The 15069-nt window shown below is 46.6% G+C and overlaps 1 protein-coding gene across 2 annotated transcripts in view; it reads right to left on the reverse strand.

The window, feature by feature from the left end:
* Window positions 1-15069, reverse strand: part of LOC144142628 (catalase-like) — an 87533-nt gene that overhangs the window by 50000 nt on the left and 22464 nt on the right. For both annotated transcript variants that reach the window (XM_077674271.1, XM_077674273.1), the window contains 4 exons: window positions 14488-14623; window positions 8404-8555; window positions 6396-6554; window positions 4970-5187 (listed from right to left, as the gene is read on the reverse strand). In XM_077674271.1, coding sequence (XP_077530397.1) covers window positions 5179-5187; window positions 6396-6554; window positions 8404-8555; window positions 14488-14623 — 456 coding nt within the window. In that variant the 3' untranslated portion in view covers window positions 4970-5178. Of the gene's footprint in view, window positions 5188-6395; window positions 6555-8403; window positions 8556-14487; window positions 14624-15069 lie in introns of those variants that run through there.

The raw sequence follows: 15069 nt of genomic DNA on the forward strand, positions 1-15069 counted from the left end.
GCTGAAAACTGCCGGTGCACACGGATATCCTTCCCTTCCCCAAACTTTAGTTTGCGGCGCCGATTCTTTTGGAATGGTGGGAAAGTACTATCCAACCCAGTTTCCAGCTCCTGTGCCTTCGGACGTTTCCTCTTAGCAGTTTTCACCTTGCTTCGGTTGCACTGCTTCTTCCGTTGGACCATATATGTTAAGTGTGAAAACCAAAGTAGGTCGCGCCTTAACAAACATTTCTTTCCGTCTTCGACCGGCGAATTGTCCGAAATCACCTTGCGTTCTCTACTCTTGCACATTTCTTCCGTGGTCATTTGTGGTGCTCGAAGACTATAATGCTCATTGGGTGTTGCATTTGATGGCAGGTTGTCTATGGTCGAATCGTTGCTTATGGCCTTTGCTTGCGCTAGTATAACCGTGCTAGGGATCATTGCCCCTTGATCTGATACTTTATTTTGAGTGGTAACCTGGTTGTACTCAGTCTTTTCGGTGTTAGACACGAGATGGCTGGTTTCCAGCAGCGTTACACCTCACGAATTCACATTCGGTTTTGTCGTAAGGTGGCTTTTGTCATCCACTGCTGCATTACGTTGGTTTGCGTATGAGGTATCGGTACTCTCCCAGTATTCTTTCATGTCATGTCGGTGTTCCTGCAGCTCTGCGCAAATTCCACATCTGTAAGACGCTATTAGGTTTTCTCGGGCTCTCTGCACTTGGATCACTTTAAATTCAGCCTTCGCCTTCGCCATACAAACTACTTCTTCGAACTTAAGCGCATCTTCGACCTCGGCCTCTAATTCATCAATGTCCACGGTGTCTTGAACTTCTCGGTTGATGGCCTTCAGTGCGTCACGATAATCAATCGAATTACGAAGAAGTTCCTTTAACTCACTTATCAGTGGTCTTGCGGCTGGGAGGAGGTCTTCAATCTTGTCGATGATGGACGTAATACCTTGACGGACAATGCGTCGCCTTTCATGTAGAGCCTCCATAGCCCGGTCCAGCGTCGCAAATTCCGTAAGGGCTGGCGACCGGGCTCAGAGGGCACTAGTCGGCATCGCCTCCGCGTCAGTATCGGCCCCGCATAGGATCATCGTGTTTTGCATCGTGCAGATATCTCCTAAGGCTCGGCTTGTTCCATCGTCTTCTTAGGCTGCTCCGATGTTCCTCGAATCGGCGTCTTCCATCTGCGGCTTCATTCTGTCTCCCGAGAGGTGAGAAGGCGGCCGAAGAGAAACAAAATCCGCTCAGTGTGGCTCACCTCTCGAGGTCCTTTGTCCCGGGTTTCACGGCACCAAAAATATGTAGACAAAGGGACGAGCCGCCGAGTCTCCTCCCGATGCTTCCTTTAATCCTGTGAACTCATGATGATGATTATGGGGCACGAGAGAGGCATTGCTACTTCTTTTACAACACCCACTACCAACAACAGCCTGCATCGGTACTTGAATGTTTGTGTATTTCCGTAACTTTCATTGTTTACGCCACCATTCTTACTGCTGTAAAATGAACATGTATTACATTTAAGCGCAAATAGCTCCGTCAGCAAGCTTATAATCCCTGCCTAATTTGTTTTTGCCGGCATCAGCCAATTGTAGAGCTGGGCATATGACATCATAGGTTCTGTTGCGGGAAATGAGCTAGTGGGTCGCATGGCCGTTTCCTTTTTTCCCTAAATATATAGTTTTTTCAGCGAAGTGTGTGTTCAAGGTGGTGTCAGTATGATTCTAACGATGCAATTTTTCGAATGAACCAAACTTGCGTTTTGTCTGCATGGCCCTTTTAAAGAATGACAATGAAAGCTGCCACTGTGTCTCATCACCACAGCGTGCTGCTCCTCCGCACGTTACAAAGAGTGCGTTATTGCTAGTACTTTGAACACGACACGAGCTGTTTCCGTGATATTTCCACGTAATCTCTTTATAAATTACTGCAGTGACGACAAACAAACTACGTAGTTGAGAAGAGCATACCATGTCGCGCATTAAGTGCAACCTTTCAAAACGCGCACGCGTGTTGACGTCACGAGTCCGTCACTTCGGCGGAGGGATACACTGCTTGAGCTATCATCATTCCTAACTTGCGCACAAGTATAGCAGAATTGGTTCCAGTACTTCTGCTCCTGTAAATGTATTTGACCTTCATGGAAAGCATTCGTAGTATGCTAGCTGCCGAAAAAAGCTCATCGGTGCTGTACAATACCTGCACTACAAGTGCTGGCACGTTCTAGTTTTGCTAACCTCTAACTGGTGTGACCCCTCGCACTTCAGTGCCATTGTTTCTTGAGCATGTTGTTTTTTGTCTCTGGCTTACATCTGCCTGCAGGACCCATCGTAGGGACCACTTGAAGACCCACACCAAAGAACGGCCCTTTAGGTGCGCAGACTGCGGCTAAGGATTCACTCAGGGCTCTAACTTGATGCGCCATCGAAGGACCCACTCTGATGTGTTGTAGGTGCGGGAATAACATCAGTACGTCCCAGCGATTCGCACAAAAGAAAATTGGCGGATCCCACACGTCGGTTAGAATCGACTTAAAGCAAAGCTTTCAACTGGGTTATATCATACCTACGTGCGGAATTTTTGCAAAGTGTTACGTTCCCTGGTGTAATTTGCGATTGTTCAAAACGGTGAGCACCGGCGAGTACCGAATTTTGCGCGTATAACCCACACAAAAAATGCGAAAATTTCAGTGGCGAAGTAGGCACGTGATAATACGCGGGGTTTTTCCTTTAGTGCAGCTTCATGACAATACGCGTTGTGCCGCGAATCTCCTACGCAGTAGTACTGACTAATTCCTTCCATGGCAGCGATTGTGCAAAACATACAAGTGGATTGCTGTGGAATGGACGGCGATTCCAGGTGCGATGGTGCAAAAAAGCTCCAGAAAATGCGGCATTCGAAAAAAATTCGACTGCAGTTTGCTTTGTATTCCCGGGCTGCATATTTTTCATATTTTCCTGGCGCCAGTCTGTATTTTCAAAACCTCTTTTGGGTCAATGAATTCTCCTCATGCCGAGTAATACAAAAAAATCCCGGGATGCCTCCACCAACGGAAACCTTGGGAGGGGCGCAGCATGCAGAGTATAAGTATTCTTGGCGCCTTGGCGTTTTTGCCGACGGAGATGAAACCATTGGGGTAGTAGAGGTATACAGCTTTGCTGTAAATCTCATATCTTTGAAGTGCGAGGCGTTGTAGTGCGAGGCTTGGGAAAACGAATGTCCCGGTGATTTAGTACCATGACAACATGATACTTCGACCACATGCGACGACGACGACATGAGACGCCGACACCTCGAGCCCCTAAGGAGTTTCGCCCCTAAAAAAAACGTGTTGTCATCTTGCACACCCTACGCAGGCGTCCAATCCTTCCGAGAACACTGGAGGACCGCCAAGGCAGAACGGCTAGAATGCTGCTGCACTGTATACTACCGAAATAAGCACCCAGACGGGATTTCTGTACAACGACACCAGCGGGATGCCCCTGAAGACCTTGTGCTAGAGTGACGAAGAATTTTGTTTCTTTCCCGTGATGGCCAAGGCATGGCGCCGACTTACCGAGTACCAGAGAGATCTCGCAAAATCAATGGTGCTGAAAAGAGAGAGAGAGAGAGAGAGAGAGAGAGAGAGAGAGAGAGAGAGAGAGAGAGAGAGAGAGAGAGAGAGAGAGAGAGAGAGAGAGAGAGAGAGAAACTGCCGCTGAAGGTGGCGGCCCTTACTGCCTGGATCTGGCCTTAGCGATTCCCCGTTGTTGCTCCCTACACTTGTCCCCATTCGTATATGTACCCGCCTCGGTGGCTCAGTGGCTAAGGCGTTGTGCGGCTGAGCCCGAGGACGCGGGTTCGATTTCCGGCCACGGCGGCGCCTTTTCTTATGGAGGCGAAAATAAAGAAACGCCCTTGTATAGGAGATTTCGGTGCACGTTAAAGATCCCTAGGTGGTCACAAAAATCCGGAGCCCTCCACTACGGCGCGCCTCATCGCCTGCGTTGAGTCGGCGCGTTAAACCCTACAATCAAGCAATAATTCTTATATGTGGGGCATTAAAACACTCTTTCCCTTGACTGGTGTTTTATTTCTCTTAACACGACATCGAGGGCTTCCAAATTTTCCGCCTAGCAGTAGAAGGTACCGAATGAATCACTGCAGAAAAAAATGCAACCGTTAGAATGCTCGCGGGGACAAATTCGGTGTCCTGAATGACGCCAACGCCCCACTTCACAGTATTCTTTCACTATCGCAGAATACCATGAAAGAGGCTGTGGGGCGTCAGGCTTAGCGGGTGCTCTAGAGTGTTACCTGAACGTAAGGGCATGTGAGTATAACCGTTACACACCAGCCGCGCAGAGCCGCGGTTCCAGGGAAACTGTGGCGTCGGCCGGTCCGCTTGTGTACGTAATTCGCGTAGTAAGACGAAAAAACGAAAGCATAGAGGTCGACGCAACACGGAGCATCGACTTTCTGGTGAATGCAAGAACGGCGCATTTTGCTGGCGCTAAACGCAGACCTTGACGGCACAAGTACCGAGACGTCGTTGTTGCGGCTAGCTGTAAACGGGCTCGCAGCTGCGGTCGAGTTACACCAGAAGTAGCGATGCAGATATCGTCAGCGTACATAGTGACTCTGACGACGTCAGGCATTTCGTCCACGAGACCGATTAGGGCAATATTAAAGGGGGTGGGGCTCAGTACTACTGCTTGTGGAACACCGCGAATAACCTGGTGGCGTCCTGTGTCACCGGCAGACGTGGACATGAAGATTTTGCGACCAGTAAGGTAACTCGAAAGCCACGCATGGAGTTGGCCACCTCTAAACCAATCTCTAAACCAATCAGCTAAACCAATCTCTAGAGATCTGTTTAGCTGAAAAGAAGCAGCTCGAAGGACTTTGCTCCAGAATACAAAGAAACGAAAGTGAAGAAGATGCACATGCGATGTAAAAGTAAACCATGCTTTCACCTTTAAAGCACGTAGGCAGACTTGAGTGGTGCGAGGAATTTTTTTATTCTTTGGTTGCACAACACAGACGTGACTAATAAAAATGGCACTGAAAGAGAAGATCTCAAAGCAGACAATGTGCAAGGGCACAAAACATGCGCTTGCCAGTCGGTGCAGTGTAGAAGTGCCTCCTCGTGAAAGAATATGCAGTGAGGGACGCAAGAATCTGCAAAATGGCCAGCAGGAACCATCAACACTCCTGAAAAAAAAAAACAAAGAAAAGTTGTCACAACTGGCAAGTCTGTATGACTGAAACTGAGGCTGATATTGACTGAGATTGGGAGTGGTTAGCTCATAATTGCTATTCTTCGCCTTGGGTCCCGATAATTCAACTCTCTTTTTAGAAATTCGGCAAATTTGGTATGAACAAACTGTCCCACCAACATCATTTCTCCTTCCGTGCGGCCTTAGACCCCGGTTCTTTTTTGACTCGCATTTCGTCAGAAAGGCCCTACCGCTACTGTTCGTAGGCGTACTTTTGGTGAAAGCAAATTGAGTAAGATTTTTTACGAGGCCTTCAAAGAGCACTTTAACAATAGTACAGCAAATATTAAAGATATAGAAGGTCAATTCGGTGTGCCCATTCGGGAGTACCCTTCAGTGCAATCGATGACAATAGCTTTCTCCGTGCTTCCGAAAACGGAGGAAGTACGGGTAAATGTTCGGACGGAATCAGATACAAATTTTTAGAAAAATTAAAACCGGCTTCGAATAGCTAATCAGAAGCCGATTTTTTCGCTACATTACTGGATTTTTCGAAATTGTGCTCAGGTGAGAAAAGAAGCTGTCTGGCCTGTATAAGCTTGCACAGAAAGTGATTTCAAGTGCACTGATGTGCGATACTGGCGTGCTTGATGCACTGACGTTGAGCTTTGAAGCTGAAGGATGTTTAGCAGCTCGCAGCTGTTATATGCTTAAAGCACACGCTAAATGTATATTCAAGTCTGTACCAACTATCCCCTAAACAGCCTTTAGTAGCTTACTCTCGAATAAGACACGAACCCGCCGAGGTGGCTCAGTGGCTAAGGCGTTGCGCTGCCGAGCACGAGGTAGCGGGTTCGCTTCCCGGCCGCGGCGGAAGCTTTTCTGATAGAGGCAAAAAGCCAAAACGCCCGTGTGTACGAGATTTCGGTGCGCGTTAAAGATCCCCAGGTGGCCAAAATTTCTCCGGAGCACTCCACTAGGGCGTGCCCATCGCATGCGTTGCGTAGGTGCGTTAAATCAATCAATCAATCAATCAATCAATCAATCAATCAATCAATCAATCAATCAATCAATCAATCAATCAATCAATCAATCAATCAATCAATCAATCAATCAATCAATCAATCAATCAATCAATCAATCGAATAAGATACGAAGAAGGCTTGCAGTCAGCTCTGCCACGATGGACATGACAGGTCCCACCTGCAAGAGTTCGTCGATCCTCATCGAAACAGCAGCTCCGAAGCCCGAATGAGCTTTGGCAAAGTTCGCGACAGCCCGGCTCCGTATGAAGTCGTGGGCGTCCTTGAGGTGATTGGCAATGTTGTCCGCCAGGTGGTCGCGTTCTTCATCGCTCAGCGCCTGCAACGGCGAGTAGATGAGTCAAGATGGCCGCGGTCTCATCCCCCATCGCTAAGGCGAGCAGTAAATATCCGCCTAAAGGGGCATGCGGCCAAACACAAGTTTCATTTCGCGCCCACAAACTTCAAGTTATAATCGAGATACTAAGCACTTCTGCAATGTATTTTTGGTACTTTTTCTTCTTTACGTCTGTTCTTCGTGTCATGCAGAGATAAACGCAAAAAGAAATGAGAGTTATTCAATTTTAAATTTAAAAATTCAAGCGAAGTAAACGTTTCTATCTCTCTCTGTCTCAAAAACCGGGGGACTACTGCCCGCTTCTCGCTCTCCCGGATGGCGTCGTATCCCGTGTCCTGTGAGGGCAATTAAAAAAATGATGCCCCCGCTTCTAACGATGGCGATGGTTGAACGCAAAACTTTGTCGTGAGGGCTTCCCCTGTAGATACGACAACCTGAAGCAGGCTTCACCTGTCATGGGGTAGATTTGAGGCAGAGTACGCTTTACAGGTGGGAGTTCGCTTCCCAGCAGTAGATTTTGAGGTGGACCACCGACACCGCCAGTGAGACATAGAAATCTTCGCTTTAAGCTTCGATCGTGTGGGAAAGGCGCACCCGATAAACGTCGGCTCCATAAAGCGAGGGACTAAGGTTCGACTCCGACCACGGGAATCGTTTTTTTTTCTTTCACTTTACCACCATCGTCATGATAGCCCGAAAAAGTTGGCTTTCCTGCAGCGGGTTATGAGGTGGACTACAGACGCTATTAATGAGACGTAAGCGGCTTCGCTTTAAAGTGCCGCGTTACGGAAGTTTAAGACCGTGGTTGTCTGACCTGGGACTCTCTTTTCCGCGCTACTTGACGGCGTCTTTCGCCGGTGCCGCGCCAACCGCGGCGATGCAGCGCTGATAAGTAGGAGAGGCGGAGACGCACCGATACTGATACATTTTTTGCGTCTCGATCTGAACGACAGAAGAACACACGTAGGCCACGAAAGTACCTGTAAGAACACCGTTGCGAGGTCCTTTAAAGGAAACATATGAAGCAGTGGCGACTCCCCAGCTGCTTCCGGGTGATTTTTGTATGACGTCACAGAATCTTGTTTTATGACGTCACCGAATCTTGTTTGTGCTATTGGCGGCCACTGATCTAAGCCAATACCAAGAAACATGGCTGGGCGATCGTAGTTAGGGCTCGAATTCTGTTGGATCGTATCATTTTAATGCCAACGTGCACTTGACCTGCTAAAAATTACGCTTTACTTTTGGCGTATATTAGACCACTCCGGCCCTCATTGCATCACCATAGTGCGAAGCTTGAACGTTTTTCAAACGTAGTCTCCTGGCTTGTTTTGAATAAAAATGCGTGCTGAGCAAAAAAAAAAAAAAAAAAACTAAAAACCATGGGGTTTGATTTCAGGCCGCGGCGGCCGCTTTTATGATGAACGAGAAAAGCAAAAACGCCCGTGTGTTTGAGATTTCGGGGCACGTTGAAGATACCCAGGAGGTCGAAATTAATCCGGAGCCCTCCACTGCGGCGCGCGTCTTCGCCTGTGTAGCGTCGGCGCGTTAAACCCCACAATCATCAAGAAGAAAATGCGTCTGTCATGGGTGGCCTGTCGCTGAGGGAGTTACCAAATGCTATTTCTCTTTCACGTGTAACAAAATTGTATGTTGCCTTTGTGGCCTCTTCATAAACTCGCTTAAAACAATCCTTGGTTGAGAGGAACAACCATCCTCGTTTTCTCGCTACAGACACGTAAAGCATGTAGTGTAAGCTTAATAAACAGCGTTATTGTAGATTCTGCCAGCGGCGCCAAATGTGAAGTCTGTCTTTGCTCGAAAGCCGGACCTCCCACAATTCCCGCGGTTGAGTGAAGTCGTCGTAGTCGGCAGAGCTGTCCCAGCGGTCAACGTCTCCGGACGAAGGGAACGGGGGTGCCTTCCACTTGGCGTCATCAACGGGACCGGAAAAGCTGTTCGGGAAATAGTTGGGGGCCCCGCCTGTAGACAGAAACGTTAGGGGGACAGGGGTGGGGGAAGGCACACGGGGTTAAGGTTCTCTCATACTTGCGAATACTAGTGCAAAGTATCAAAGAAGTCACGTGACCACAAGCGTCATCAAAGCGTCGCATTCCCATATACCGACAGACGACCGATAAGATGGTACTTACCACAAAGACGCAAAATTTGGATACATGAATCCTTCAGGCATGTCTTAATAATGCCATCAAAGAAGCAAAAAAAATCTTATTGGTTTCCGAGATGCATTTTTTATATCGTACTACATATTTCGTTTCACGTCAGGGAAAAGAGCAGCGTTTGAAAAGTTTGGGTTCAAAACCCAGCGCTATATATGGCACACAAGGGACCAAGCACAGGTGTGACAAGCTATCACTGGCTTTAACTGTAACTGACCAGGGAAGCAGCCCATGAAAGGGACCCGACTAAATAACCAATGAGCTCGCAGGAACGTCCTGGTTTGCAGGACAGGCAGGACAAGAAAAAGAATCGGCAGTCTTCTTACGCGAACACAGAAGGTCAATCCGCCACAAGCAGCAGCAGCACAACCCCTTGATGGTAATCAGCTTGAATAACAAATGGAAGAGTGAGATACACGACACACAGCAGTGAATCTTGTATCTCCCTCATCCTTTTGTGTTCGTTTTATTCAAGCTGATTTCCATCGAAGATGTACCAACTAGCACAGACCAGAGCCATTCTGCAACCTCTTGATGTAGCGATGCCATTATGAAGTACACCGGTAGTTGCGAAATTTGATATGACCACTTTGTATTTTGGCAATGCGGATCCAACCAAGCGTGCCTTGCGGTCGTACAAGAGGGATGTTTTTGTGTCGCATACGAAGGAGACGAATCATTGACGAGAACCTTTCTTGTTCCACTATCTCGTATAGTCAGAAGGGAAGGCAGCGCTCGCTTGTGCACCATTTACAAAACCTGCATTTACGTGGTTTTTCTGGTACTTCTGAATTCAGAGGCGGTGCCTATTTCAAGGTGGTATCAGGGGCATGGCATCACATTTAGATCAAGGCATAAGGCACCTGCGGGTTAAATGGCAAATTAGCTTGCGACGCCTGCAATCAAGGAGCTCCATAAACGCTCCCTAATAAAAACATAGTGTATTCAGTGAAGCAAAACTTTTTGAGGCGCAAAAAACGGCAGTGAGCTTTGTCTGGACGAGCTTTGGAGGAGCAGCGACTTCGAAACTGGACGCAAGGGGGCGAGGAGTTGACACGAAGGCGAGCGAGAGCAGTGACGCATCCGAACGCCTCGCTGAAGAGACCTGACGTTCAGGAACGGTGGACGAGCCTTACTGCGCGTGCGCCAACTACACATCAGAAAACAAAGAAAGCACCCTTTTCTTTTGCCGGATGTGACGTCATGGTTCAAGAAAAATGGCAGTTTGGCGGTTATTTCACTACGCTCTTCTCGTCGCGATTTTTGTCTGCCGTTGCAGCGGCTTGTGATTGTGATGAGGGTGCTCTCAAAGAACTTCTGGAGAACACTTGCGGTGGTGTGCAACGTGTGATTCGGACGCTGAGTGTTCCTCACAATGAACTGATGAACAGTGTGAAGAGGTGCATTACCGAGGAAAATGATGAAATGCGGTTTGCTAGTAATTGCGGTCTTCCTATAAGTGGTTTTCTCGAAATCCTGTCTTTTTACTTACAGTCCACCTTTGTAGAGTGGAACGGGGGGTTGCATTTGCAGAAAACTGGAATATGTATAGGTTCCAGGGTGGCTCCCGTCCTCAGCAATATTTTCCTGAGTGCAATTGACAGACATATACAGCAAAACCTGTGCGGATGGGCTTTCAAAATAGTGAGATACGTGGATGACTTTCTTGTGTTTGTGGAGAACTGTGATGTTTCGCGCCAAGCCGTTGATGTGCTTAAATTGTTTAAAGAGTACAGTCTTGGACTTAATTTCACGTGTGAGCTTCCGACAAAGGGATGCCTACAATTCCTTGATTTGCGCTTACATTTGGAACCAGGGCCTGTCTGCTGGGAGTATTGCCCTAGATCCGCGAAACCACTTCTAAATTTCAGTTCACGGCACTCCAAATTGGTGAAAAGTGGAATAGCCTTTTCTGTGTTAAGGTCTGCGGTGTTTAAGTCCAATAGTTTCCAGGCGCAAATTACCAGGCTGGACGCCTCCGGTTTTCCGGAGCACATAATGCACAAGACTGCCCAGAAGTTAATTAAAGTAGTGGGTGCGGCAGCGCAATCTAGGAAAGATGGGCTTGGGGCAGAAAAAATAAAAACTGCTGTGATTCCGTATATCCACCGTTTATCACATGGTTTGAAGAATGTTGCCGGGCGTTTCGGGGTTAGAGTCCTTTTTTCCGCTCCGAATAAGCTTGGTAAGTTTGGTGGAAAGAAGGTTGTCCGGTCAGAAGTCTGACAGATATTGCAACGTTAAGCATGCTTCGCCTTTTGTCCCGTGCAAGACAGGAAATGTGTACTCATTGCCATTATCATGTGACAACGTTTATATCGGCCAATCAGGCAGATATGCATCAATGTTCGTTTGATGGAACACCGGAGTTCGCTCTGAAACAACCCTCATGCACATATCACTCGACATTGCGCGACCCACAAAGATAAGGCCCAGGCGCAATGCTGTCCACTTTTTGAAAACACCAGCGTGTTGTGGCGACACAAGCACCAATTGACACGCGAGGTAATCGAAGCTTTTTATATAAGAAAGCACGATGATAAGTGCGTCAGCCACGCATCGGTGGCACTTCATGAAAAGGAATTTCTGTTCTTGTCAAATGCATTAACTTAGATGTTTTGCTGGTTGATTGTTGACTATGTGCAGTGTAATCTTGTGTGTTTTTTCGAATCGTAATCCTGTGATCTTTGTGTTTATCAAACTGCATTTTCGGGGTTGACCTAGGCGCGTGTTCTTTCTTTCTGAGTATATATTTGTGTTTACGCCTAATAATGTCAGTTGCGAGTTAGCGCCGTCGTGTGTGTCTTCTCTTCTGTGTCCCGTTTCAAGCGCTACTTACGATGTATCCAGTACCGACCCAAGAACAGCTACAACATGTGCCCCTCCACATCCGTCAACACATTTGTGCAGCTCCCATGCCGCGATATACGCATCAATACACTCGTCAAGAAAGTAACACCCTGAGACCAACGAAACTAACGTGGATAATTACAAAATTCTCATTTCTGCGCGCCAAGAGCCCTCTGCAATGATTTAACAAGAATATGCAGCAGGACCATGACCTCCTGAATATAATGTTCCGGAGATTATGACAGCATGCAGCGATTACAAGACACGGGGTTAGACGAATTAAAGCGACGCGCAGGAATCACCTTTGTAGGCCGCAATAGTCTTGTCTTGTTATTTCTTAGTCAACAACCCTGTGGTGCGTGACAAGAGTTTCGTGCGAACGATCGTTCGCGGCTGGCCACGATAGCAGCGCCGTTTGAAGTTGGGACATACGCGCACTCGCACGTCGGAGACGAAACGCCCAGCGGCCTTAACACGGTGCTCTAATAAAACGCAGAGAAGAAGTTAGTCGTGAGCGCACTCATCACTCCCGCAAATTGAGGCGGCAGAACTGAAGCAGAACGCCTGTGTTCGCCGTCGTAAATCACTACGCGCAAATTAGGCGGCCGCACATACTCACCGTCCCAATCACACGCTGCACACCACCGTAAGTGCTCTCCAGAAGTTCTTCGGGAGCGCCCTCATCACAATCGCCAGCCAAACACCTATGCACAGTCGCAACGGCAGACAAAAATCACGACGAGAAGAGCCCAGCGAGGTAACCGTGCAATAGCTGCCATTTTTTTAAAATCATGACGTCACATCCGGCAAGAAGAAAAGGCCTTTCTTTGTTTTTTGATGTCTAGTTGGCGCATGCGTAGTAGGGCTCGTCCACCGTTCCTGAACGTCGGGTGCCGAAGAGAGCGAATGAGTAGGGGAAGGCAGTGACCAGTTTTATGATGGGGGTGCGGGCGTCACGGAAAGCTACGAGTGTTTCGCGCTGGAAAGCGCCGCAAATGGCGTGGCTCGAGTGTGAGGTTATGTTTGATGAGCTAAAAAAACGATTACCCGCTCATTGTGAGTACACAGCGCGCTCATGAAAACAGGCCAGTTTTGCTCTGGTGGCTTTTCATGATCACTCGGGAATTTTTTTTTCCTACGTGTGCAGCCGTGAAGTTTGCAAAACAAGAATTTTTCGGCGCCCCGTTGTCGACGACACTGCTAATTCCACAGTTGGAGTGGGGATGGTCTCGCACTGTCGCATCCATGACATTCAGCGATATCTAGGAACAAAATTAAATGACTGTATCACGCATTTGGAGCGTTTGTCTAAAGTCGGAGGGCGCCAATAGAGCATGACCGGCTCGAGAAAATTGCAGGGGAAACACCAGCTGGCGTTGACCCGCCATGTTAAGAACCTGACTCGTCGCTGGGTTGCCGCCGCTTGGCAACGCCTTCGCTCGCCACTTCGCTCTAAGCGGGTCAAGCTCTTCGTGCGCTTCGAGTAATGCGGCCTCAAATGCCTGCGTTTGGGCTGGGACCAGAAGAAATTTCGTATAAAGCGATATTTCGAGTAAAGCGATTTTGTTATAAGAAGGAATCACTGTGTATATATATATATATATATATATTTATATATATATATATATATATATATATATATATATATATATATATATATATATATATATATATATATATATATATATACATATATATATATATATATATATATATATAAGACAGAAATAAGAATTGGCAGTCAAGAAGACCTCGGAAAGCAAAGGGGAGGATGTAGTAGCTCAAGATAAAGAATTTGGAAAATAAGAAAGTGGAGAAAAAATGCCCGCCAGGTGGGATCCGAACCCACGACCTCCAGAATACCGGTCTGGTGCGATCCTATCTGGTGCGGTCCTATCCTGATTTGCTATATATATATATATATATATATATATATATATATATATATATATATATATATATATATATATATATATATATATATATATATATATATATATATATATATATATACATATATATATATATATAAAGAATAAGGGTTGGCAATCAAGGAAACCTCGGAAAGCAAAGGGGGGAATGCGTTAGGTCATAGAAATATTTTTCAGCACTTTCTTTCTGCCTAAAAAAATTCGTCATATCTTTCTATGACCTAATGCATTTCCCTCTTTGCTTTCAGAGGTTTTCTCGACTGCCACCCCTTATTCTGTCTTAATTCACTGAGCCCCTCATTTCCCATTTCTAATTGGCTATATATACATATATATATATATATATATATATATATATATATATATATATATATATATATATATATATATATATATATATATATATATATATAAGCAGTAAAAGAAACTTCTCGAGGAGCCAGCAGAAATACTTGAGAAAATGGTAGACGCACTATTAAAAACAAAAACAGTGGTTTACTGACGTTTCGACTGGAGGACCAGTCTTCATCTTGAGTAACTCCGACTGGTCCTCCAGTCGAAACCTCAGTAAACCACTGTTTTTGTTTTTAATCGTGCGTCTACCATTTTCTCAAGTATCTCTCTCTCTCTCTCTCTCTATATATATATATATATATATATATATATATATATATATATATATATATATATATATATATATATATATATATATATATATATATATATATATATATATATGCGTATGAACAAGGTACGATACGATGGGGCCGGTAAAAATATACCGTAAAAGAGAAGACTAAAGGATAACGAACGAAAGTGTATTAACGTTTCGGCTCGGGGCAAACGTTTGTCACTTTCGTTCGTTACCCTTTAGTCTTCTACTTAATTGAATTAAGCTGACATGACAATTTAACGACAACGAAAATAAATATCAAGCGTAGACGGATCTTGTACCTTGATTTTCGACAGCCGCGTTGCCGTCCCTCTGGTAGTTGGCCATGCGCACGTTCAGAGGGCAGTTGACCGGCAACTGGTTGACGTTCGGACCCAGTCGATACCTTTGAGTATCACTGTAGCCGAACAGACGTCCCTGTGACAACCAAGAAACGGGCAGGAGTTCAGCCTAGTTTTTTAGATGCGACGCATCTCTTGCTCTGAGGCATGTCCCTCCTGCGTCGTCGCGGCGTTGTCCGCACGCTCACTGCACGTGCGCAACTCTCCTCCGTTCTTCTCTCCGACAGCTGTGCGCAACACTGTCGCTCCGTCTCATTATCATAACAACAGCTGCGAGTGTGCGCTTCGCTGCTCTGGGTGCGCGCATGTGTGCGCATGCGCGCGACGCTCCCCCCCCGGCTCCTCTCCTTTCAAAAGCGGGAATATAAGCGGGGGAGCGCACGGCACCGGATCAGTCCAGCGCTCGCTCTCGCACTTGACTTGACTTTGCTTGACGATACCTCCGTGCAAGATCTTCCGATGAAGACGTGATGGAAGCGACAGTCCCTTCAGCGAGTGGACTGACGCAATCCAATACCAGCG

This window comes from Haemaphysalis longicornis, unplaced genomic scaffold, assembly GCF_048455015.1.
Source record: "Haemaphysalis longicornis isolate Haplotype H1 unplaced genomic scaffold, Haemaphysalis longicornis Haplotype H1 scaffold_6, whole genome shotgun sequence".
In the NCBI taxonomy this organism is placed as follows: Eukaryota; Metazoa; Arthropoda; class Arachnida; order Ixodida; family Ixodidae; genus Haemaphysalis; species Haemaphysalis longicornis.